At 42.4% G+C, this 26,868-nt stretch overlaps 2 protein-coding genes across 6 annotated transcripts in view; both read right to left on the bottom strand.

Annotated features, from left to right (window-relative positions):
• The window catches only part of TBCD (tubulin folding cofactor D), a 125,954-nt gene extending 112,551 nt beyond the window's left edge, over positions 1–13,403 (bottom strand). The window contains exons 1-7 of one of the 4 annotated variants that reach the window (XM_082213799.1): positions 13,301–13,403; positions 12,125–12,341; positions 6,911–6,961; positions 5,373–5,470; positions 3,240–3,341; positions 1,790–1,936; positions 925–980 (exon numbers count right to left, since the gene is read on the bottom strand). In XM_082213799.1, the coding sequence (XP_082069925.1) occupies positions 925–980; positions 1,790–1,936; positions 3,240–3,341; positions 5,373–5,470; positions 6,911–6,961; positions 12,125–12,317 (647 nt within the window). In that variant the 5' untranslated portion in view covers positions 12,318–12,341; positions 13,301–13,403. Of the gene's footprint in view, positions 1–924; positions 981–1,789; positions 1,937–3,239; positions 3,342–5,372; positions 5,471–6,910; positions 6,962–12,124; positions 12,342–13,209 lie in introns of all 4 variants that reach the window. The other 3 variants (XM_082213802.1, XM_082213801.1, XM_082213800.1) reach the window with 3 other exon arrangements.
• A 1,082-nt stretch (positions 13,404–14,485) lies between these two features.
• FN3K (fructosamine 3 kinase) lies at positions 14,486–24,071 on the bottom strand. 2 transcript variants are annotated; one of them, XM_082213885.1, is made up of 6 exons: positions 23,661–24,071; positions 20,723–20,874; positions 19,794–19,885; positions 18,887–18,969; positions 18,350–18,472; positions 14,486–16,965 (listed from the first exon to the last, which is right to left on the bottom strand). In XM_082213885.1, the coding sequence occupies exons 1-6, from the start codon at positions 23,799–23,801 to the stop codon at positions 16,627–16,629; spliced, it is 930 nt and encodes a 309-aa protein (XP_082070011.1). In that variant the 5' UTR covers positions 23,802–24,071; the 3' UTR covers positions 14,486–16,626. The 2 variants fall into 2 exon arrangements, with proteins under 2 accessions (XP_082070011.1, XP_082070012.1); XM_082213886.1 differs by having other exon boundaries at positions 23,695–23,841.
• Between the last annotated feature and the right edge of the window lie 2,797 nt (positions 24,072–26,868).

Genomic DNA, 26,868 nt, shown 5'->3' with positions numbered 1-26,868 from the left:
CAGGCGATATTCCATAACCACATTCTTACAATAGAGCCAATGAAAATATTGTTAATTCTTAACTTCCAAACAATTTTGCCACCATAAAACCAGCATAAAAAAGTGTGATAGGCGCCAGACATTGCCAGGAGGATAACTTTTTAATTTTTACCATAGATTTCACTAGTCCATTTGACAAATCGGTGCTTGGCAGGAGGAGGGAGGGGATCTCATCACTGAATTCAATGGGAGGTTTTGTACAAATGTTGGGGCAGTATTTAAAAGTGGTGGAAGATATCTGGATATGCTTGCACACCATTAACATAAGGAAACCCTCACTTCACTTATAAATTGTTGCATCACTTCATAAGATTATACTGTGGGAAAAAGATTGGTTCCTTAAAGTCAGCACCTATGGCAGAAATATTGCAACTATCAATTTATTCCAGACAGGGAAAAGAAGAAGGCAATTCTCAATGACCCAGGATGCTAAGAGGCTTCAGTTTAGATGTGTAATTTTGTTCCCCACAAACTGAAAATTTAGGTGGCTGAGTGCTGATAGTGGCCTTGTTTTGGTTCCAGCCATAAGAAACAAGAGGAAAGTATTAGCAGGTTCAAGTGATGCACAGCTGAACAAAATGTTTTTCAAAATAACACAAAAAGGAGACACACACACACATACGGCCCAGTGTGAACAGCTCAGTGGTTTCAAGGAACCAATGAGCGTTGAGTGTCCATTGAAAAAGAGAAATGGAAAGTTTGGTGGGAAGCTAGCTTCAACTGAACTGCTTGAGATTATTACAGCTTATGTGTCGTGGGATGAGAGCATGGCTAGCTGGCACCCTGAACAGGAGTCCTCCCATGAGGCAGTGAGGATATTCTTGTACATACACCAACAATAAGGAGACAGTACATTTTCTGTCAATATCAGCTTAAGTGACTTACTTTGAGACCAAAACTGCAGCTGCATCTCGAGCTTTGTCACTTACAATCAAATAGGACTAAAAGCAAAAACAAAATTGAGTTAGAGGAGTTTGCAACATTAAAACCAAATGTGAACAATGTTTGTATGCAAACACTTCACCTAAGTATCTATGCAAGTCAGAACAGGGACAAACTACAGAAAGGGCATCCAAGTATGGACTTCATACAGAGAGTTACTGAAGTGCAAATTGTTGGGACTTCAAAGTGCAGTATAGGGCTGTTGGAAGCCCTTTTGCAAACACCCTCTGTTTCATCTTATTCAAAGTGAAAATTAAATATTGGTGTATTTAAAGCACAAGCAGGGTAATCTTGGTGTTAATCCCAGGGAAGATAACGGAGAATAAATTCACAAGAATTCAAGTTTACAGATGAACAAGATTCCAACTACACATTTTCTTAATATAAACAAACATTATGAGGAATTTATACTGTATTTTTATATTGGGGTATTTTTGGAAAGTATTTTACAGCAACTATCTTGTTTTGTCTAAAATATATTTTTATATGTTATGTTCTGATAAGTTAAACTCTTCCAGTACAGATAAAAGATTAATGTTCTTGATTAAACATCTATATAAAAGCACTGTGCTGAAGGTGCACTGCTCTACAAATGGGCAGCTCACAGAATCTGTACCAGTTACAAAGGAAGTTAAGCAAGGTTAATATAAACCTTGCAAATATAAACCTTTAAATGAGGATTCCCACATCCAAGTCCAAGACTAAACCTAGTACCCCAGAACAACCCCGAACAACTGTAAAGTCTTATTAATATTACAAAAGACATTCTACTTTCTACAGATTGCTGAACAGATCCAGAAATACTTGCTTTTGCCACTTTGAGAATGCGATCCATTGTTGGCACTCGAGGGCATCCTTCTTGGGAAGAGATGTTTCCATCCAGCCGTGCCAAATCAAACGGGATCAGGCATGTTACAGACAACCACAACAAGAGCATGTAGCGTGTCTCCCAAGTCTAACAAAACACAGAAAAAAATTATATTTATCATAAAAGTTGTTTTTAAAAAGTCTGTGCCCCCAGAAAGTTTGCAGCACACACTTGTGAAAACCATCTCCATATGCAAAACTATTACAAAAAAACAGGAAAGATGTAGGAATGAAATAGGACCTCCAAGATTTAGTTTTAATTGACTATGGAAGGACAGTTACACAAATTTAAATGGAACATGGTTCAGCTAGAATACTTTATTCACACACAAGCCTAAGCCCCAACTTCATGAACCCTGCCAAACAAATCATGGCTCCTGAAGACATGTGCAAACATAAGAAAGGAATTTCATTATTCTGAAAAAGCTCATAGATTAAATGCTCCAGAAATAGTTTGCTCATTGCCGTATCTTTTTATCAAGATAACAGCTTGAAATTTTCTAAGTGCAGTTCCCTGGACCTTCAAAAATAAGTGAGAATGCAATTGCCTCCTTAGAATACAAGGTAAGCAACAACTCTCGCTAAAAGGGTATATAAAGCATGTAGATATGACAGCAGTGTTTCAAAACAGTGTGAGTGAAAGAACACCTGTGAACATACAAAGCTGTCTTTCAGCAAAACAGACTACTGCCCCCTCCTCCCATTTAGTGTAAACCACATGGACTGGCAGCAATTCGCCCAAGGTTTCAGATGGGGTTCCTTCCAAGCCTTACCTGAAAACACTAGGAGCTGAACCTAGGAGCTATGGCCCCATCCAGCACACATGCAATCATATTTGCACATGTTCCACATGAAACTGGCAATGTGCTAGTCCAACTCAGAGTAGACCCACCGAAATGCATGGATCTAAGTTAGTCAGGTTTATTACTTTCAGTTGGTCTCCCCCGAGTAGGATTAGCATTCAATACAAGCACTGTATATTTTAATAGGATTCCCCTATCAGTCTCTTTCATTTACATACAGAAGTTTTGGTGAGGGGTGGGTGTGGGTGAAATGGCAGTCCTCTGCACGCCTGACGTCAGTGGGGGAAGTGGAAAGGAGGAGAAGGATCACAAAAAGTTGAAAAGCCTGCCTTGTGCAACCCTTCTCACACTGCCCCTTTCAACCTCTGATGTGGGGATTTGGGCAGGTGAGCAGGACAACCCTCTTGTCAGTCATGTAACATCCTAATTATCTCATGTAATTCAAAGTTAGCCTATGAGGTGGGGAGAAAAATCTTCCCCATTCCTGGTCTAATGAGTTGTGGCGGTGGGGAGAGGGGGGTTGCTGGGAGAGATGCAGGCAGAATTAGAGGTGGGGTTGGTGAGCAACACAAGCAGACATGAACTCACCTCATGGTCTTTAGGATTCTGAGATTCCAGCATATCCAAGACAGGTTGTACATCAACTACTTCATGAGGAAACATGCGAAGGAAAGTTTTATACCCTCGTACCTAGCAAAAAAGAAAGTTTCTCAAGTCAATAATTCATTTCCAGTTATAGTACTATAAAAATGAGGTTATGCAGTATCCCCCCCAAAAAAAACAACAACGCCCTGAGGTACCAGGTTTAATTTATGGCATACTAGGCCTAGTTTTCACTGAGGTGGTCAACTTGTGTCTAGACAACACCATTTCGGGCTGCAGATAGGGATTCACACAATTGGATACTCTTCCATGAAGAAACATTCCTAGAGAAAATTATCATATCATGGAGAAGGCTAGACTATAATGGTTCTTCCTAACATACTAGTTGTCTGTGTAAGCTGGCACCTGCATCCGACGTGGTGCAAGTCAAAGGCTTACCACCTGTGTAACAATGAAAACAAAGTAAGAGAATGCTGAGGTAACACCAAGGAAGACGAAAGAGAAGGCAAATGGTCCGTCCCCCGTCCCCCGTCCAAATCCACCCCCATAATTGATGCCATCAGGCCCCACAGATACAGGAAGAGTGCAGAGGAACAGCATCTGTGGCAATGAGACTTGGCAGCAAACCATTTTGGAAAAGAAAAACCCACTAGTGACATTCCCTGTAAAAAGAGATCTTGCATCAAATTCCAAAACATTTTTTGTATACTCAGAGGCATATAAAGAGTAATTTATGAGCACTTGTGGAAACTGAGAGGGTTTGATGAGATGTGTAGACAACACATGGTAAGCTGTCTGGATCACAGCCATTCAGCTTCTAGTATAGCTGCTCTATTAATTATTATTATTATTAATAATAAAAAATAAGCATGTTCTGTTTCTAGTTCTTCTGTCTCTCATGCCTGGCATTTATGTGCCCCTCAATCAGTAGCTGGTAGATCCTGGGATCTCTTTGGCCACTTAAGCTATGTGACTTTAATTTGAGCTTGGTAAAGTATATAATAATACCTAAGTATCACTTTAACAAGGGTAGCAGGAAAAGTCCTCAACAGCAATCAATATCCACATTTTCCTCCATATATTTTTCCACCACGAAGCAATGTTCTTAAAAATACCAGCCTGTGATGGTTGCAGCACTTGTACAAGACAAGTAACTCTGCACGTTTCTCTTTGCTAGAACTCCAGAAACTGGATTGCAAAACATTCTGACTTATTTCTGATTGATGGCAGTAGCTCACAATCATTAAGAAATCAATTTCATTAGGTATTACCTACCAAGCTCCTACATACTCCCTAAAACTATTTCACAGTCATCCTGCTACCATCTCTTCTCTCCCTATCTCCAACCAACACCTTCTCTGCGCCACTTTGTTTTCTAAAAGGTAAAAAGGACTGTAGCAATCAAGGACCTGCCATTTTGTTTCTCTCCATCGGAAATCCCAGTGGGGCCCCAACCTAGACTTTTGGAAACCCAGAGCCCTTGAGAATGTATAAATATATGATCAACAAAACATAAAATTATCTGTGATCTCACACTACTTTTTGTTTTGTCAGGCACATAGATCAAAGGGAGAGAAAAAAATCAGAACAGTGGTTAACATTCTGCCATTACAGCAGAACAAAGATAGTAAGACAAATCAGTCTTTATTAACAAATCAGTCATGCTAAGACAAATCAGTCTGATATTAACAAATCAGTCATGCTGTGCTGAGAATTTATAGCAACTGCTTTCATAAAAGAATAGGGAACCATTTTAGGACTATGGCAACCAATGTCCATGCCATTGTTCATTGTCTCATTTCTTTTCTTTTCCTCTTTGAACTTCCCTGTGCCAACGGTCACAAGCTCGTCTTTCTGTATCTCACAGTCTAATACACAAGGCTAAAAACTGGGGAATAACCTATAATTAGAGTTATTTATGTGTATGTAGTATTTCAAGCTTGTAAACAATATTCTTATTATCAACATTTGTTCAGAAAACATGAAGTACTGACTTCCCGATAATAAACTGTGAAAGTGGAACCCAAATTATTAACAAACCCAGATTAAATACCATATATTTCTTGAGCTTACTGAAACATATCCCCTGGGGTGGAGAATCCCATTACTAACAGTTACCTTTGAAATGATGTAAAGAAATTGAAAGGTCAGATGAATTAAAGAACAGGGAGATGCTTCATCCTGGATAATAAGCAGCAGTGAATTCAACATTGACTCTAGAGGAAACACAGGCAAAATAGTAGAAAAGACATAAGTCTGCAAATCTGTTTCATTATTTTTACACATGTCTGAAAAAAGCAATGTCAGAAGACTACTTCAGGAACATATTTGTGAGAAAATGAGAGACATACACATTATAATTGGGGAGCTGCCAAAGGTCCCCCCCCCCTTAGTCCTGGCTCATCTATGTCAAGGGGACTAAGGCACTAGAATTGCCAGAGACTTGATCTGAAGTCATTGGCTCAGACTGCTGAATCATTCACTGGAACTTTCTCTCCCTTTTGCAAAGATATCATAATACAGCCTCCTTTAAATCAAGATAAATTCATTTAAGCTACCCTTCAGTCTAATAAAATACAGCAGAACTATTCTGCAAAATGTAATGGTTAGGTTTTATAAGGCCAGAGGACAGAAAAAAATTACTATAGCTCCCCCCATTAAAGGCAAACATGGTATTGCTATATTCTGTTGTCTCATTTCAGTTTAAATATACTAAATTCTTAGTATAGTACAGTGGTGCCCCGCAAGACGAATGCCTCGCAAGACAAAAAACTCACAAGACGAAAGGGTTTTTGGTTTTTTGAGTTGCTTCGCAAGACGATTTTCCCTATGGGCTTGCTTCGCAAGACGGAAACGTCTTGCAAGTTTGTTTCCTTTTTCTTAACATCGTTAATACAGTTGCGACTTGACTTCGAGGAGGTAGCCTTTTTTGAGGTTTTTAAAGACTTTGGTGATTTTTGAAGCTTTTCCAAAACTTTCCCGACACCGTGCTTCGCAAGACAAAAAAAATCACAAGACGACAAAACTCGCGGAACGAATTAATTTCGTCTTGCGAGGCACCACTGTACTATATACTAAGTATATATTAGAAATGTAGTAATATAGCATATATTACTATTGCTGTATGTCTTACCTGACAGCAGTTCCTTCATTTCAAAGTTCATGTGTCAGCAAGATAAGAACAACTGCAGCAACTCACACTCTCAAACCATTTTGACTAACTATTGTATAACCCAGGAGAGGCACCTGCAAGGTAAGAAATGCAGGACAGAAAAGGCCTAGAAGAGAGTAATGCACTATTTCTTACTTTGCAGGTACACTTCCTGAGAAATAAGGAGGTCACCCCAGAGAACTGTAGGCTGCTTTCAATTGCCCAGGAGATGTGCATCTTTGCAGAAGCTCCCCCAAGATGAACTCTTGTTTTCCAGGACAGAAACAAAACTACCCCAGTCTGTTTCTCAATTTTCAGGGAACCCTGCTAGATTAAATATGGTAAAGCTGCTGGGGGAAGTATGGTGAAATCCAACATACTTTCACCAAAGAGAATCTACCCCTCCCCATACTTAAACAAAGCAAAGCTTCTTCACCTGTTGTCCATGCTGACCAGTATTATAAGATTCTATCAAAATCTTCAAAAACAGCACAACAAAACTTACCTAAATGTGGATCCAAAAGGTGAGGCTGTTCCTGATAATTGTTCAATATAACTGAAAGATAAAAGCATATCCAATGGAAAATCTGAAATCAATCTGAAACATAAACATTCCTAGCCTGAAACTACTGTTTCTTTAAAAAATAGTATGTCATAGTTATCCTGAGCAGCAAAGGAGTACCATTTGCTTTTTAAAAAGGCAAGTGGAAATATATGATTAAATCAAATGATTTACCGCATGTCCTCTTGTGAATCTCTAAAAAGTCTCTTACCAGGGGAACTGGTAGGACAGAGCATACTAGACCATTCCACCCCTTATTCCCCTTCCTAAGCTTCTCAACTACTAAGAAATAATTTTGTTCCAACAGGGGTCTGGAGTCACTCTCATAAATTAGCCAGTGCTATGTCCCCAGAGCAAACGCTCCTCTCATTGGCTCATTAGTCTATACTTCAAGCAGTCTATCAGTCTATTCCAGGGAGGGTCTTCTCGGTAGTGGCACCCGCCCTGTGGAACACCCTCCCACCAGATGTCAAAACGAACAACAACTACCAGACTTTTAGAAGACATCTGAAGGCAGCCCTATTTAGGGAAGCTTTTAATGTTTGATGGACTACTGTATTATAATATTTTGCTGGAAGCCGCCCAGAGTGGCTGGGGAAACCCAGCCAGATGGGAGGGGATTTATTTATTTATTTATTTATTTATTTTTACTACTACTACTGCTACTACTTCTACTCTCTTAGTTCACACTCAGTTGGCAAAGCCATTCTTATCATTCATCTTTGGCTCAGGGCATACAGAAGGTCCAAAGTTCAATCCCCTGCATCTCCAGGTAAGGCTGAGAGAGACTCTCACCCTGAAACCATGGAAAGCTATTGCTTGTCAGTGCAGACAATATTAAGCTAGATGGATCAATAGTCTGACTCACCAAATGGCAGTTTATATTTCCTCCATATATGTTCCATCTTTATATTAGACAAAATTAGTTTTTGTCAACATTTATTATTATTTATTGCATTTCTATCCCTGCCCTCTTTTCTAAAGGAGCCCAGTTTGGCAAACATCAAAAAGTTAAAGTAATACTATGGTACCTCGGTTCACGAACTTAATCCATTCCGGAAGTCCGTTCTTAAATCAAAACCATTCTTAAACTGAGGCGCGCTTTCCCTAATGAGGCCTGCCGCCGCTGGTGCCCTTCTACCATTCAGATTCCGTTCTTAGACCAGGGTAAAGTTCTCAAACCAAGACACTATTTCTGGTTTTGCGGAGTTTGTAAACCAAATCATTCTTAAACCAGACTGTTCTTAAACCAAGGTATCACTGTACTATTTAAAATAAAATAACAACATATTCAAAACATTTCAAAACAATTTAAAAGCCATCTAGAAATATTTTAAATCAATTATATACCCCCACAGTTACTAATTTCAAAGTTGCCATGGCCAGTATCCTTCAGCCACCAAACGCCTGGGTAAATAGAAATGTTTTTAAATTTCTCCTGTAAAGGAGTTTGTTTGTTTGTTTGTTCATTCATAATACATGCACTTCAATGATGCTACACTAAATCATCACTAGGTGGCAGTCCAAGGCCAACTAAATATTGGAAAAACCCTAATAATCAAAACGGTGACAGCAGCCACGAAATTAAAAGACACCTGCTTCTTGCGAGAAAAGCAATGACAAACCTAGCATCTTAAAAAGTAGACATCACCTTGCCAACAAAGGTCCATATAGTAAAAGCTATGGATTTCCCAGTAGTGATGTATGGAAGTGAGAGCTGGACCATAAAGAAGGCTGACCGCCAAAGAATTGATGCTTTTGAATTATGGTGCTGGAGGAGACTCTTGAGAGTCCCATGGATTGCAAGAAGATCAAACCTATCCATTCTTAAGGAAATCAGCCCTGAGTGCTCACTGGAAGGACAGATCGTGAAGCTGAGGCTCCAGTACTTTGGCCACCTCATGAGAAGAGAAGACTCCCTGGAAAAGACCCTGATGTTGGGAAAGATGGAGGGCACAAGGAGAAGGGGACGACAGAGGACGAGATGGTTGGACAGTGTTTTTGAAGCTACCAGCATGAATTTGACCAAACTGTGGGAGGCAGTGGAAGACAGAAGTGCCTGGCGTGCTCTGGTCTATGGGGTCACGAAGAGTCGGACACAACTAAACGACTAAACAACAACAACACAATAATCAAAACAGTAAAGGTAAAGGCAGTGTTTCCCAAGCCGCGGGACGTTGCCTGGTGTGCCGTGGGAGGGAGGCGGGTGAGTCGGGCGGCGAGAGGCGGGGCGGCGGTGGCGAGGAGAGGCCGCCCAGTGCGGGGCTCTCACCGTCTGCCTGCGTGGCGCTGACGTCATGGGGCTGTAACGTGCCCCACATAGGCACACGCGAGGCGGCGAGCGAGCTCCCTCCCACATCCCATCGCCGCTCGCTTCGGCCGGCCTACTGGGCTGTCGCAGGCGGAAGGCCTGCGCATGCGCGAGGTTTTCGCGCCTTCAGGATTCCCTTCACGCCTCCCTCCTCCCGGGTCCTTGAGAGCGCGGGAAGCGGCAGCGCGAGACCGGCGTTGAGCCTGGTAGGTATTGCGCTTGCCAAGGCAGTCATTTGGGAAATGAAAACTTGCAAAGCAAGCAACCAGTTCAATCTGAAGTACGTGTATGCTTAATATCCTGTATCTGAAATCTGTTCTGCCCCCTCCCCCACACTTGGTGCCATTTTCATCTACACATGCAGCAGAGTAAGTTGACCCAGAATAGTACCAATTCAGATGGCAGATGGGAGAATGACAGTGCTGAATGCTTTCCCATGTAGAACAGTCCCTGCAAATAAAAACCTAGCATATTTGGAAGAGGGATGCTAGCCTAACCATTACCTTCTATGCTGTTACTATTTTTTTATTTTTTTTTTTACATAAGTAAAAAGTGACCTTTCCCCATCTGGCATGGTGGTGTGCCTCGAGATTTTTTTCATGAAACAAGTGTGCCTTTGCCCAAAAAAGGTTGGGAAACACTGGGTAAAGGTACCCCTGACCAGTCCAGTCGTGACCAACTCTGGGGTTGCGGCGCTCATCTCGCTTTATTGGCCGAGGGAGCCGGCGTACAGCTTCCTGGTCATGTGGCCAGCATGACTAAGCCGCTTCTGGTGAACCAGAGCAGCGCATGGAAACACCATTTACCTTCCCGCCGGAGCGGTACCTATTTATCTACTTGCACTTTGACGTACTTTCGAACTGCTAGGTTGGCAGTAAGAGGGACCGAGCAATAGTAGCTCAACCCGCCGCGGGGATTCGAACCGCCGACCTTCTGATTGGCAAGTCCTAGGCTCTGTGGTTTAACCCACAGCGCCACCCGCGTCCCCAATCAAAACAGTAGCATACACTAAAATGCCTAAAAAGATACACTCATTTTCTGACTGTATCCTGTTCTTGATCTATGAATAAATAATAATATTGATGAAGCGCTCTTTTGAACCTTCTAAAAGTGTTATTGGTATAGCAGAAGTGAGGAACTAGATTCAGTCAGAGGACTGGATCCAGAAGTGGCCCACTCTCCAAGGTGCCACTTCTGAGACATTGGGGGAGGGGGGAATCCATCCACCTGACAATCACCTGACATCAGGCAACACTAAATTCAGGCTGCAGGAACAGGCACAGACTTATCTCCAATACTAGAGCTATTATGTGCTTGCTCCTTGAGAGTACAAGGTGGCAGCAGAGGCTTACCTCCAACTAAGTGCTTGAATTGGATTTAACAGATCACAGCACCTGACATCATTTTACACTGAGTGACTACCAGGTGGATGTGGTTTGCCAATATGGCCCACAAGCCAAAATCAGAGGACTAATTAGGCCCACAGGATGGAAGTTCCCCACTACTGTGCTAGAGGATATTCATTTTTTGTAGAAATTTAACAACCTCATTTGGCCGCTTTGCTCTAATATTATTGCTTCACTGTTTTTTATTGCATTTCCACAATGGACTAGTTTGCACATCACAGCATGGTTTAATGTGAACACAGGAGTGTGTGATCTCCTGGACAGGAGAACCCAGCCACTTTGCTACTGTGCAATGTTGAGCTAAGCCATCTGAACCTGCATTCATTCTTGGATAAAACCTATGGTGACAGCTAAACCACTAGTCTGAATTGGAATGACATGCTAAGCCAAACCATGGCACAGGTCAGCACAGCAACAAAACTGGGTGGGAGAAGTGGCTAGGATCTCTTCAAGTGTTTGCACATTTGCACTATGCCATGATTTGGCTCAGTGTGACATGTGAAGCAGGTCAGTAAGTCATTTAAATGTTCTGTTATTCAGTAATGTTGAACTACCAAATGCAACTGTTATAGTTATAGGAGACAATCATCTGCAATACAGTGGACTTTCGGGTTGCGAACGTGATCCGTGCGGGATGCACATTTGCAACCCACAGTGGCGCGTCTGTGAATGCGCAAAGCGCGATTTAGCGCTTCTACGCATGCGCAACAGTCAAAACCCGGAAGTAACCCGGGTTTCAGCGGCCCGCAACCCCAAAAAAACACAACCTGAAGCATCTGTAACCCAAGGTATGACTATAACAGACCACGAGACCAGTCAAAAATGTTTTATTGCAACCATGTCTGTAATCACAAAAGCTTGTATCCTAACTTTCCTTTGTGGTTTTATTTAGAACAAAGCTCAGAGGTAATGGTAACAATGGCATTTTTAGAGAGCAACCAGTCCACTTCAGCAATTTATTTCAGCAATAAAGAGATTATCAAAACTTGAAAATCTTCAAATAAGCATTACTGTTTGCATATTGTAAATTGCTATTGCTTTCCTATGGCTACCTACAAGGCAATCTTGATCAATCTTTTACTCAGAATAAGTTCCATTGTATCCAGTGGAACTTACTCTTTAGTAAGTGTCAAAATAAAAAAATTCCTTCCAGTAGCACCTTAAAGACCAACTAAGTTAGTTCTTGGTATGAGCTTTCGTGTGCATGTACACTTCTTCAGATACACTGTTTCAGTATTTTTATTTTGACTATGGCAGACCAACACGGCTACCTATCTGTTTAGTAAGTGTGTTGAGGATTGTAGGCCTATAGAGTTAATGGATAAGGTGAACAAGAGTTGTCTTAATTCACAATTCAAATGCTTAACCATTACACTTAGTAGGATCTGGTGACAACAATCCCAATCATCAGTTGTACACACTAAAAGGAAGAGCTCATACCTTTAAATTTTTCAAGCGCCGTCTCTCTCAATGATAGGTCTCCATGCATTGATCTGAGAGAATTAATCAACTCCTGTATTTCCTGACTCTCTGAAAAGGTCTCAAGTATGTTTCCCTTGGCGATGACATCAGACTCCAGGCATCTGCTATCCTCTTGCTCAGGCCCATCTCCATTCATCTCATTTAAAACCATCTTCAGCTCGTGGCAAATTCTTCTCTAGGCAAAGGCACAGCAAACCAGCATTTACCATTACAGTTAAATTTCACAATTAATGTTACAACCCTAATACTGAGCTTCCTGAAAGCAAGACCCATTGAATTCAATGGGGAAGTCTTCCAAGTAGACTTGTGTACAACTACACTGCAAATTTGCCTTGCACGATGGTGGCAATCCAAGTGCACATAAGAGAATTACACTTAAGCTCAATTATTTATCTGTGCTGGCCTGTGCCCGTTCTTTCCCCATAGAAAAATAACGGGACAGTGTATAATAGGGATTTCCTTCCCTTGCTATATACATCTCATGTTTCACACGCAATTTAACAAGAGCCCTTCTCCCATCTCTTCCAAATCCTATCCGCTTCCAGAGGATACGTTTCTATCCTGACAGGGATGGAAAGGTTAGCTCAGTTTTAAAAAATATAAATAAGGCCTTGATGCAGTATAGCCGTATGCATGGCATGAGGCCCCTTTGCAATTAAAAATATCCAGCGATTGAAGCTGCTTACACCAGGCCTGCCTGCGTTCAAGCCCAGCGGGGAAGCTACACCCCTGAACCTGGAATCCTTCCCTTTAACCCCCGACCTATTACCAGGGCTTTTGTTGCCATACTGAGAGGGAGTTAATACTATGCATTCGTTTTTCAGGGCTGGGGCGGGGCAAAGCATTTCGCACGAACTCAAAAGCATGAGAATTCCGCCTTAATTGAGGGGAAAGGCTGAAGCTGAGGGCGGTTTTTTAACATTTGCAGCCGAGCCGCGCACCGCCCTCCTTCTCCGGGGCCTGGCGTCTAAGACGGGCAACCTCATCGCGAGAAAGCCTCTCTCCGTTTCCCAAGGCGACTCGCCATCTCGCCCTGGCCCTACCCTCGCCTTGCCCAGGCTCCTGCGAACCACGGAAAGCCCCGAGCCAAGCTCGGCGCCTCTCCCACAAGAGCTCGCCACTTGCAGGATTTACCTTTCGTCGTTGGCGCCTGCGCTCAGAAGAGGCCTCTCCAGGTACGGCTCCTCGCGCGGGACAGAAGTGCTCGGCGGACGTCCGCGCTTGGGCTGTGAGAAGGGGAGGAACCCGGCAGCAGAGGGAGGAGGGGCGAGGAAGGGGAAAGGGGATTGGCTGGGAAGGAGGAAAGCGCCCGGCTGTGTGCGTTTTTTCTTTCTGTGGTAGGGACGGGATGTAGGTGTTTTTTTTCCTGGTAGAGCTACATCGCGGGAAAGCCTTTCTTTAAACGCCAAGGCGAAGAAGTGCTGCTTGCCCTGGGCTGTGCAGGAGGCGTTTCCTTGGATGCTAGTGCTTTGGTCATAAACCGCAAAATAATAATAATAATAATAATAATAATAATAATAATAATAATAATAATAATAATAATGGCGTCTATAAAAAGCATAAAAGGTGCATGAGCCGCCCTGGGAGTTTTTAAAACAGATGTGCAGGATATAAATGTGCCAGATTGGAAGAATTGTTTGGGTGCAGGAAACGAAGACCCTGCGGTAGAACGACATTGTAATTTGTTGTTGTTGTTGTTGTTGACTTTTGCAGCAAAAACAACGGTGAAAAGGGAAAACAAACAAACTGCCAGTCATCATGTACCACAGATCTGGAAATGACCTCAGTCTTCCAATCCATCGAAATCACAATGCATCGTGAAAGTCCAATTTCTTGAGGTTAGCAGGTGGGAAAAAGAAATCAGTGTTTGGACAGGTGTGACTGTTTCAGTAATAAAAATCCCTGTATTGGTGTGTGTCTGTTACATCCTTTTTTCCAAAACCAATAAAATCATGCCATGTCTGGCCAAAAATATCTATTTACTTGTTCTCTAAAGAACCGGGTCGTTGCATCATTACCAATGCTAAGAATCACATTTTGTGGTACTCAATTGTAGCTCCTTTCAGATCTTTACAGTGCTTAACTAATGTAAACCATACTGCCATCAGGTGTCCCGCAGGTCCCTATGCTTATCTGTAAACAGATTTGAGTCTATTTCCATGTTTTTTATCCTGCTTATCCTCCAAGAAACTCAGGACAATATGCACCAGTCTGCAATTGTCAATGGTGAGGGGATACATGCTCATAATTATTTTTCCAGTCTCACAACTATGTTGAACCCACTCTCACTTATTTGCTGATGGCAATTATAGTTACAAATTCTGTGTGCAATGACAACATTTTATTTGGATTGCATATTACATAAATAGTAAGTGTAGCACAGCAATTTTCATTCAAATTCTGTATACTTAAAAAGTGAGCTTGCTAAGCCTTTGATCAATTGACAGGTTTAATTTCCACTTTCCTATCATAAATGAGGATTGCTCAAACATTCCATTTAACCCAGAATGATGATTCTCACACTATCACAAAATTGGAAAAAATACTTTAAAATTCTAAATGCTACATGTCCTGCGCTATGAAAATGCACAACATGGGTAAAGCATGTAAAGCATGCCAAACAAGAATACCTAATATTTATTTCAGTACAGGCATACCTCACTTTATTGCACTTCGCAGATACAGTATTGCTCTTTACAAAGATGAGAAAGGAAGCCCCCTGCTGCCATCAACCCTCTTCTGGCCACGATAATGGAGCTGGCTAGGACTGGAGCCAGGTTTCTCCCCTCCCACACATGCAGCCATGGGGGGGCGGGGGGCTGGGTCAATAGACTATACTATAGTGAAAAGGTAACTTTTATATGCACTGGGAAACAAACAAAAAAGTGACTCACTTTATTGCAATTTTCGCTTTATTGTGGTGGGCTGGAACCGAACCAGCAATATCTCTGAGGTATGCCTGTACTCACTTACTTTATTATTTCATTTTGTACAATAACCAGGACAGACAACCCTAACACTAAAACAAAATAAGCACGCCTTGAAATACTTCTAACATGTTTCAGTCACTTGCAGTTGTATGTAAAGAATGCAATTTATTGACCCAATCCTTTTAACATTTATGAGTATATCTGTGTAATGCAATCAATCCCATTTTTTAATTCAGCAGTAACTCCCACTGTGTTTGGTGATACTGGATTCCAGTTCCCATTAGACCCAGCCAGCACAGCTAGTGATCAAGGATGATGGAAGCTGTAGTTCAGCACCTCTGGAAAGCCACAGTAGGTTCCCCATCACTGTTGTCAACCTGCAGCCTTATCCGTATTAAACTGGTTTTTAAAAAGGAAAAAGAAATTAGTGTGATAGTACTAGGACTACAGCTGCAGTGCTTTATTGGCTGGGATACAGGGGTCCTACTACTGAAGCTTTGGCTTGCCTATAAATCAGTGTTGGCAATCTGCTGGCTCCTGAAAGCACACCTGTTTAGGCAAGGATTCCCTTGAATTAAAATTGAAATTTTATTGTTTTAACTGTTTTCTGTTTAATTATTTGTTTGTTGTCTATTTTAATCACGAATGTATCGAGGGCCTTCTTGGTAGTGGCCCCCGCCCTGTGGAACACTCTCTCACCAGATGTCAAGGAAATAAACAACTACCTGACTTTTAGAAGACATCTGAAGGCAGCCCTCTTTAGGGAAGTTTTTAATGTTTGATGTTTTATTGTGTTTTTAATATCCTGTTGGGCTGGGGAGGCCCTGCCAGATGGGCGGGGTATAAATTATTATTGTTGTTGTTGTTGTTGTTGTTGTTTATTTTAAACTGTTTGAGCAAGGGAGTCATTACATCCACACAACCTGGTGTACATGTTTACATGGGCTCTCAGGTTTGCAGTCTTTGTTGATATCCAGTTGTGACATCCCACTTGCCCAACAGTCTTCCATTTGTGCAAACGGAATGACTCCATCATTCTCCCCTCCCCTCATTCTCCCCTCCTTCTGCCCCTGTATCCCCACAAAATAAAGCTGTGGGACCCTCCTGAGCAGAGTAAGGAATGCAGGAGGGAGGAGAGGAAGGAGAATAACATCACATCTACTGGCACAGAGACTGGATCTTCTCCACAGCATTTTGGCAAATACTGTTTTTGAAATCTACTATTCTGGAACTCTCATTTACCCTGTTTGTACACTTTGCTACAGAGTTCACTCCCTAGAACAACAAACAGCACACAGTTTTCCTACCTTATCAAAGTGGTCATTAATATGTTGGTTGACAATTAAGAGAATGCAAAAAATACCAAACCACCGCAAGCATTTTGTGAGGAATTAAAGGCGTACAAATGTCACCTTAGCTCTTGCCTTTTGTAACTTTCAGGTGACTTCCCATCCTCTTTAAAACATTGTAGCTGATGTTGTTCTAACATCAAACAGGAGATCACTTACTCAGGATGACCATGTTTGAGGGTTACTTTAAAAGCTTTCGCATAACATTAAGAGTGGGGCCTCGGTATCCTGTCCCAAAATGGTTCCAGTGGTTAATATAGTTAAATAGCTGGTAAAGTTTGTTGCGCTTTTCAAAGCCTGGAGCTTTGGGGATTTTGCTGTGGTAAGCAGAGAAGAAAGAACTGCTAAAGCCACCAAACATCATAGAAATTGCAAGTTCAAATTCTGAATGACCGTAGAAACAAGCAGGGTCAAAAAGAATTGGACCAGAGTCATCTTCAGCTACATTTCCTGCCCACAGGTCCCCATGTAGGAGTGCAGGAATTATCTCCAGGTCACAAAACATCTCCGGAATCTTTGGCTGTAAAAAAGCATAAATGAAAAACCTTTAAAACTGTCTAAAGAAAAGAAGTAGAACATTGCTTAATAAGAAAAATATAAGACCTCAAAACATATAAATCAGAATATATATGAAGTCCTGAATGTTGTGTCTTTTTACTTGCTTTTAGCATCATTTTTACATTTTATATATATACTATAAGTTTTGCTGTTATGAATAACATGATTTAGCCTATCACTATGATTTTGCCTGATGGACTAATAGGTAATGACCGGGACATTTTTCTTGATGATTTGGGAATATATCACCTGACTTTGGAATGTGACACTGATCAGAGCTAGGGGCAGTGGCAGAAAAATGTGGCATAAAAATTTAGAATCAGAAGGTCAACAGCTCTGCTTTTAGCTGAATTAGAAGCAGCTGAGAGGAAGCCTGCAGTGGGCCAAGAAATCCCTCTCAAGAATCCACTACTGGATCATCAGTTTTCCTGCGTCCTGCAGGAGTGCCTATTTGCTTCCAACATGCTCTGCTTTCATTGAACAAGCATAAAGGCCCGTGGGTGTCTTTGTAATATTTGTTTTATATACAAATATACAACAAATATTGCAAAGACACCCACGGGCCTTTATGCTTGCTCAGTGAAAGAAAATAAAACCTTGTAATGGAAAATCCATGGAATTCTCACCACTAGTGAAAATGGGGAGCAAATATCAATGTGTTTTTGTTAGCCTCCCTAATGGAATGAGAAATAATAATAATAATAATAATAATAATACCTTTATTGTTATTGTACAACCTGTGTACAATTAAATTAAACAAGCCTCACCCCCCCAACACTCAATCTCTTATCGAACAACGCACCATCTCGCAAGTCAATTTTGCTATGTTATTTTCCGTTCAACAGCCTAACAGCCCACGAATAGAAGCTATTTTTTAGCCTGTTGGTACGGCTGATTATACTTCTATATCTCCTGCCCGAGGGTAGATGATTAAAGAGGTGATGGCCGGGGTGTGAGTCATCCCTGAGAATTTTTCTCACTCTCCTAAGGCAATGATCCCTTGCAATGTCATCTAGCGCAGTGTTCCCCAACCTTGGGCCTCCAGCTGTTTTTGGACTACAACTCCCATCATCCCTCGCTAGCAAGAACAGTGGTCAAGGATGATGGGAATTGTAGTCCAAAAACAGCTGGAGGCCCAAGATTGGGGAACACTGATCTAGAGGACTCAAGGAAAGCAGGCTGGATAGGAAGGAAACCTCACATCTATAGTAAAATTCTGTCAGAGTGAGGTGGCAAGTTAGAGATGCAAGCATTGTTCCAGCTTAGCCTCCGTGCCTTCTCTCTCTCTCTCTCTCTCTCTCATTCTCTCTCTCTCATATTGTGGCAGTCTAGCATCTCTCACCTACCTTTAACCGAGACCACAATTCCCTTGCTTCTCTGTCTCCGTAATCTCTTTCAATCAAATCCATTTGGGCTTGGAGACGGTGACGTATGAAGAAAGTGGGCCAGTCACTTTGCCATTCATTCACCTACAAATCAAAAATATGCCAGGGGGTTGGTCTAGATCATGAGTAGGCAAACTAAGGCCTGGGGGCCGGATCCGGCCCAATTGCCTTCAAAATTCGGCCCACAGATGGCCCAGAAATCAGCGTGTTTTTACATGAGTAGAATGTACCCTTTTATTTAAAATGCATGGGTTATTTGTGGGGTCTGCCTGGTGTTTTTACATAAGCAGAATGTGTGCTTTTATTTAAAATGCATCTCTGGGTTATTTGTGGGGCATAGGAATTCGTTCTTTTCCCCAAAAATAATATAATCCGGCCCCCCATGAGGTCTGAGGGACAGTGGACCGGCTGAAAAAGTTTGCTAACCCCTGATCTAGCTGTCTTTAAGGGTCCCTTTCAACTTCTCTTTCTTTTTAAGAAATAAAAGGAGGAGCTTACCTGAGCTATATAGCCACAGCAGGTGACAATGTGGAATCCAAACTTATCCACATGATGAGGTTCTGTCTGGCCTGCACCTTTCCCTGTTCAACAACAACAAAACTAATCAAAGCAAGGGTGCAAAATGTAAAAGCAGCCAATCCCTCTTGATGCAGAAAGTGGCTACTTTTTGTATCATCATTATATCTGCAAAAGTATTTTTGACGTTGTAGTACGTGACAAAACCTTAAACTCGAACTAAGCAGCAAATTATTTGTACCACTATCATTAGCTGCATGCTGTTCAAATTGCTCTTAACACCGTGGTACCTAACAAACACCTCAATTTTCATCCAGAAAAAAAAACCAACAGCTGTGTGCAAGTCCTGCTAATTTAAGAAGCACTTAAGTGCAACAACCAACTTACTCTGGATGTCACCAACCAAAGTAGGAACTACTATTACAAATTCAGGTAGGTAGCCATGTTGGTCTGACGCAGTATATATATATATATATATATATATATATATATATATATATATATGTTTGTTCTGGGTATAAGCTTTCGTGTGCATGCACACTTCTTCAGATACACTGAAACAGAAGTCACCAGACCCTTATATATAGTGGGAGAGTGGGGTGGGGGTTTTCTCAGGAGGGTAGTAGGAGCTGGGTGATTGACTCAATGGGTATGGTAAACCTGTGGACGACTGTTAAAGACTGCAATTAGTCCTACAGGAAAAAGCAAGGGATAGTATGCAGATGATTAGCATATGTAATGAGACAGGAATCCAGTATCTCTATTAAGACCAGGTCCCTCCATAGTTTTCAGTTGCAATTCAGCAACTTCTCTTTCAAGTCTGCTTCTGCAATTCTTTTGTAATAATACTATTACAAAGTTATGTTGGTACATAGAAACTATACTCTACCAACTGTGTTTTCTTCTTTCTTTATTTTTTCTCCAAGTTTTTGGTTGTAAAGGTGAAGATCTGCTACTTGCTCTCCCAGTTTTGCAGAATATCTAGAAGAACAAAGAAACATATCCCAATATTATGTATCAGGAAATTTCAAAACCAGCTTGATTTTATATACAAACCAAACATTTCACACCAACGTATAGAATCAAAGAGTTGGAAGGAACCCCAAGAGTCACCCTAGTCTAACCCCCTGCAATGCAGGAATCTCAGCTAAAGCATCACTTTCTCTAAACAACAGAACCCGGAATGTCTTTGCATGGCACTCTTCCAGTAACTCAAAGCCAAAACCTTATGGGAAAGGCATTACTTTTGTTTTAGGTGCTACATCTACTTTTAATTTTGAGCTGAATTGCCAAAATGGAAGGGCTGCAAACTTCTGAGGGAGAAAAGCCTTACGAAGCTATGACTTGTGCATCGCTGGCCTTTGGATAGCTGTATCCACACTTCAGTCAAGACCAAATAGCAAGATCAAACTTTAACATTTTATAGATTATTATTTTTAAAAGTCCTGTGAAGTCTGAATGCTAGCAGTTGGCCCAGTAAACTTCAGGAGGCCAATCTAGCCAAAACATTCCATATAAGACAGATAACATAGTATGGACATTCTCAGACTTCTGACAGATGCATATAATTGTCAAGATACAGCATACATGTTGCTGAAGCAAGTGAAGAGAGAAGTCCCCCGCTGGCATAACTTCACTGAAGGCATCCCATAATGCGATGTGGATGTGCGCTTGTTAATTCCCTTAAATTCACTTCCAGAGACATGTTATTTAAAGACAGTAAAACAGACACTTTTCAGAACTGAGAGACAACAGAGCAGAACTATAAATCCAAGTGGCCAATATTTTAACAAGGGGACAGCCGTGGCACTGTCTTACTTGCCGAGACTCTTCATTTTTAGGTACTCCATGGCAAATGCTGCTCCACCTCCTGGAAGATCGATCACTTTGATGGGCTGGGGAACCCGCAGAGTGTTGGTTTGCTGAATAGCTATTAAGCTTGCCATTTCACCCTCAAACATTGTCCTAGCCTGGTCAGAAAGAATAACGTTACTGAGAACACTTATTTAGCTGTGCATTAGGACTGTGTGTGCATCAGTTATTTAGATTTGTGGCTTGTCCTACCCCCAAGAAAAAAAATATATATATATATATATATATATATATATATATATATATATATATATATATTTTTGCTTTCGTAGATTTTCACGGGTACAGGAATGCAGGTTTTGGTGTCTTCGGGTGTCTTCCCGTGTAAGAGTCGGGGTGTCTGTGCGACGTTTCGACGAGGTCTCACTCGTCATCTTCAGGCTGGTGCTTTCGGCTTCTTGTTACTGGAACAGAGCAGAGTCTGGTGTTTGAGTTCCTATAAATACTGTTGAGGGGTGTGGTGTATAGCCTCCAACGTTCTGGGCAGAGAGGAAGTTCCTAGATTAGTGTGCCTTTTCTTCTTTTGTTCCTTAATTACTTGAGGGATATCTTGGGTGATTTCATGAGTGATATTCTGAATACCACTGGGTGGGTCATTAAGTGTAGATTAGTTGCTAAAGCTTTCGTGTCTTGACCTCTTGAGCTTGTGAAGAGTTTTTCTGAGAAGATGGCTGTGCTGCATTTAGTTGTGCATTTTCTTGACGTCCTAATCTACAAAAAACCCGATGGCTCCCTAGGACACACTATCTACCGGAAAAAAACACACACCAACCGCTACTTACATGCACAATCACACCACCACCCTGCACAAATAAACTCCGTAGCCAAGACTCTCATCTCCAGAACCAAACGCCTGGCTGACAAAGACCACTTGACAACTGAGTTACAGAATCTCTCAAATGTGTTAATCGCCAATGGATACCAGAAAAACAGGGTTACGAAGCTAATCCAAAAAGAAACACCCCCCAAAAACCAAGACACAGAAGAAAACAATGGCATGGCCCTCCTTCCTTATATCAAGGGCACTACAGACAAAATCAGCAAAATCCTCCATAAACACAATATCAAAACAGCCTTCTGCACCAACCAAAAAATAGCCAATATCCTCAGAAACCCAAAAGACAAAATCCAGCTGGAAAACCAAGGGGTCTATGAAATACCCTGCAAAGTCTGCCCAGCCACGTACATTGGACAAACAAACAGACGAATAAATGCACGTATCGCAGAACACAAGAATGCCATCAAAAAAGAAGAAAAAACTTCCTCTCTTTTCCAACACATGAAAGAAACAGGACACGAAATTAATTTTGCAGATTCCAAATTGCTCTTTAACATGGAACATCACCACAAGAGAATAATCATGGAAGCCATCGAGATAGAGAAACACCCTCACAACATGAACAAGCGTGACGACACGTCCCGCCTGCCAGACATCTGGAAATTAGCCCTCCCCACAAAAACCGACACCAGAACCAGAGGCACACAGAACGCCGTCACCAATCAACCACACCAGACCCAAACCCAGACCCTCTCCACAGACATATTACAGACTCCATCCAGTAGCCAAACTATAGTGGCACCTCCGGATGCTGCACCCCCCTGCAATCCCTACACAGATCTGGCTGGCACAAGGCACAAAACCACAGCTCGCCCCTATACACGAAGCCAAGCCAGAGCACAACTAAATGCAGCACAGCCATCTTCTCAGAAAAACTCTTCACAAGCTCAAGAGGTCAAGACACGAAAGCTTTAGCAACTAATCTACACTTAATGACCCACCCAGTGGTATTCAGAATATCACTCATGAAATCACCCAAGATATCCCTCAAGTAATTAAGGAACAAAAGAAGAAAAGGCACACTAATCTAGGAACTTCCTCTCTGCCCAGAACGTTGGAGGCTATACACCACACCCCTCAACAGTATTTATAGGAACTCAAACACCAGACTCTGCTCTGTTCCAGTAACAAGAAGCCGAAAGCACCAGCCTGAAGATGACGAGTGAGACCTCGTCGAAACGTCGCACAGACACCCCGACTCTTACACGGGAAGACACCCGAAGACACCAAAACCTGCATATATATATATATATATATACACACACACACACACACACACACACACACACAAATGTACATGGGGAAAGTAGGCCAATGAGAGAATTATAAAGCCTTGTGTACAAAGTGAGATAACATTTGCTGCAGTTTGAATTAATTTGGTTGATCAGCATAACGTTGACCTGAACATTCTCTTTGAATAGATCTGCACAGTCATTTGCACACCTACAGGGAAATCAGCACAATACAGTAGGCGTTTCTCACTTTGGACAAACGAATCTACGTATGTTTCTTCTGCTTGATTTCCCACGTCAAAATTCGCACCATAAAAAATGCTCGGAAAGAGCTGAGGCTGGTTAAAGGAGGAGGCAGGTATCCACCGCCATACAGGCATGCAGATTACAATTTCATCTAAATGTCTGCAACATTTGGCTGCAAATTTCTGGAGGCAAAAAAAATGGGGCTTTTAGGGCAAGTGCTTTGAAGTTTGGGGCAGCCCCAATTGCGTTCTTATTTCAGACATACACACCCGTTAAAATCACTGCATAGCTATTTATCTTCTAAATATTAACTCGATGATCCAGCTATGGAAAACCTATCACGCCCCCTGTGCAGTCAAGAGTTGGAAACTCTTTTCGAACGAGTTTGATTGTGGCGCAGATAGGAATACAGTAGTGCAGACCTCTCCCCACAGTTCGCCGAACATACGAGCTTTTAACTAGCCAATCACCGTCTGCTGCCAAGTTACGCCCCCCTCCCCGTCTCCCCTCATCCCCAACTGCAGCCATATATTAATATTTAGGGAGCTCTATCGATATCGCCGTGAACCTGAGGCTTGCTGTTGATTTTAACGAACACTCGCCCGTGGTCGGTTTCATAGCTCTGCCCTTGGCTTATGCACCCTCCTCCCGAGCTCCCAAATGCCTTCAGCACGGTGGTTTTCAGTTCGGATTTCAGCAGTTTTTCCATGGCTCTGAAATGCTGGCCGCGGCCGCTGCGCGCCTTCCCTCCGCCTGCAGCCTTATGCGGGTCTCAGCAGCCTTTGCGGCAAAAGGCAAGCGGAGCTGACGCGAAGCAAGCCGGGCGGGCGGCTGGGTGGGTGGGTGGGTGGAGGGGGATGCACAATATGAATAAGCGGGCAGAGAAATTCGGGGATATTATTCTGCAAAATGCTGTTCTCATCTACAAGGGGTAACCATGCAATAAAGCAAATTAAGAAACGTTAAATTTGCTGCTATCTAACGGGGTCGGTCGGCCTACTTTCCGAGGCCTTCCGACCCTGCCCTGAGAGCTTCTGGTATTTGTAGTTCGTCAGCCTGATTTCCCCCCCCCCACCCGCTCCTTTGGACTGATTCTCCCCCCCGCACTCCGCCCCCCTCCCTTATGCTCACATGGGCACTAGAGAGATAGCATTTTAAAAACAAACCACTAGATGGAGCGCGCCTCAATTTTAATCCATCGAATCACATTTAAAAGGACATTTTAAAAAACCCAGTAAGAATTAGGCTGGGACATTACAAAGCTGTTTTTGTAAACAACACAAAAATCGGCTTTTGCATTTCCTGCTGCATCTATAATTTCCCAAACGCTTATTCTGGTTAGGCTGGCTGCATACCTAAAATGGCTCTCTTCTGCTGCCTGGCCCCATTTATCAGCACCATTCGCAAGCCATGTATTCCAGGCTCACGTTATGAATATGCAAGAAGGAGTGTGGGCTGCTGAGTGTTCACACTCGAGCAAATACCTCGGGGCATGATAATGATATCTTAGTTGCTGCTGTGCCATGAACTCCAACATAAACTACCTGCCTCTTTTCTCCAGTCTTCATCTATTGTGGGCTCTGCTGCCCCCCAACCCCATTTCCCCTCAAGCAAACATGGCCTCCAGGTTATGAGGAGTAAGGAAAACAGCTCCCCTTTCAAACCAGAAGCTGTGCTCAGTGAGAAAGAACCAACCTTCTCCATTGCAGCTTTCTCTCCCAAACCAAGCACTTGATTTGGGAGGGGGCACCAGGAACATAACTACCCCCTCACCCTACAAGCCCAAAACTTCCTTCAGATGGGAAAGGAATTGCTGTTGCTCTTCCTTCAGATTTCCCATTCCTTCAGATGGGAAAGGAATTGCTGTTGCTCTCAGTGGAATTTCTGCCTGCGTCAGCAGTCTGGCACTGTGGCACTAAACCATTGCCCCCAAGTGCAGTGCTGGACTTTCCTCTCATAGGAACAAATAACAGCTGTTCACAGGAATAGTGTATCTGTATACAGGTAGGTAGCCGTGTTGGTCTGCCGTAGTCAAAACAAAATAACAAAATTTCCTTCAGGTAGCACCTTAGAGACCAACTAAGTTTGTTACAGTGTTGGTATGAGCTTTGATGTGCATGCAGACTTCTTCAGGTACAGTGTACAGTGGTACCTCGGGTTACATACGCTTCAGGTTACATATGCTTTAGGTTACAGACTCTGCTAACCCAGAAATAGTGCTTCAGGTTAAGAACTTTGCTTCAGGGTGAGAACAGAAATCATGCTCCGGTGGCGCGGCAGCAGCAGGAGGCCCCATTAGCTAAAGTGGTGCTTCAGGTTAAGAACAGTTTCAGGTTAAGAACAGACCTCCGGAACGAATTAAGTACTTAACCTGAGGTACCACTGTATCTGTAGTCCTTCCGACCTCAGCCATTAAGAATATGGCCTGCTCCTTTCTGCCCAGCTGCTTCCGAGTTTCTGTTCTCGGTCTTGCCAGAATTTTAGGCGATATGTTGGAACGTTAGAAAACGGGATAGAAAAGGAACTCTGCCATCTATACAGTATTGTCTTCCCGCTGCCAACACCAATAGACTTTCTACAAAAAAAAAAGCCTGCATGAAGCATCACTTCTTGCAGTCATCTCACTGCCCTCCAGTGGCCGACCAAAACAGGGATTCTGGAAAACTGGTACAGCTACAAATCGTTCCTGCATCCCCAATGTGAAGACATATAGAATCATAGAGTCAGGATTATTTACATGTCCAGTTTATGTGGGCTATGTGCCAGCCAAGAAATCTGAAATTAACACCATAGCTATGACTTTTAAAAATGCAAGGTAATTGCACTTCCACATCAGGCTCACTACCAAAATTATGTACTGTACGTCTGTCTTCACCCTTAATGGATTTCAGGTAGGAGGGCTGGCAAATGCTTCACCTAAGACCTTGGAGAGACTCTACTAAGAGGGTCACCAGCACACGACATCTGGAAAAGTCTCCTTAAATTTAAAGAACGCTGTTTGTTTTTCCTGCTCAGTTACTATTGGCACCAGGTGGGATTCACCTAATGAGTTTCATAGGTGGAAGCCCTGCACAAAGGACTTCTGCTTGTGTAATGAGGCTTTCCTTCCTTCTCTCTCTGAGTGTACCCCTGCGCCCCCTTAAATTGACTCAGGAGGATTGGGATAACCCCCAGGCTGGCACACTGGTGGAGGGAAGGGGGGTTGCTTCATTTGCACTGACAAAACAATCAGAAGAGTATAACAATGAATTCCTTCCACTGTCCCAGTATGTCCTGCATTGAACACTCTCTCTTAAACGTAACTCCATTCAGTTGAAAGCCAGAATTGGACACCATTGCCCCTTCCATTCTGAATTCAGGAGAAGTGCACAGAGCTTATTTCTGTGAGCGCAGCAGTGGCTGATATACCGGTAGATGTTTTCACATACACACCACATACACCATTTTGTGATTCTTTCTCTTTTTTTGTTCTTTCAGGTGTGGCAGCTATTTTGTGTTATGCTACACCACCAGCAGTTTTATGCCCCCATTGAATCCATTTTGTGACACTTTCCTCAAAATTCCAATGTGCCCACTTGCCCAAAGAGATTGGTGATCCTGATGTTAGAGGATTCAATACTGGGTTAGATTGATCATAACAGCTTCGAATTTCATTTATGTGTCCCCCCCCCCCATTCTCTTCCCCCAAACTGTATTTTGTGTTCCTTCCACAGCTGATGGCTCCTGGTCTCAATAGCTGCTATATGGTTGAGTTCGTAGTCTCACATTGTTTGGAA

Source organism: Podarcis vaucheri (assembly GCF_965113315.1).
Source record: "Podarcis vaucheri genome assembly, chromosome: 2".
Taxonomy (NCBI): Eukaryota; Metazoa; Chordata; class Lepidosauria; order Squamata; family Lacertidae; genus Podarcis; species Podarcis vaucheri.
This window is presented reverse-complemented; position numbering and strand designations above follow the sequence as displayed.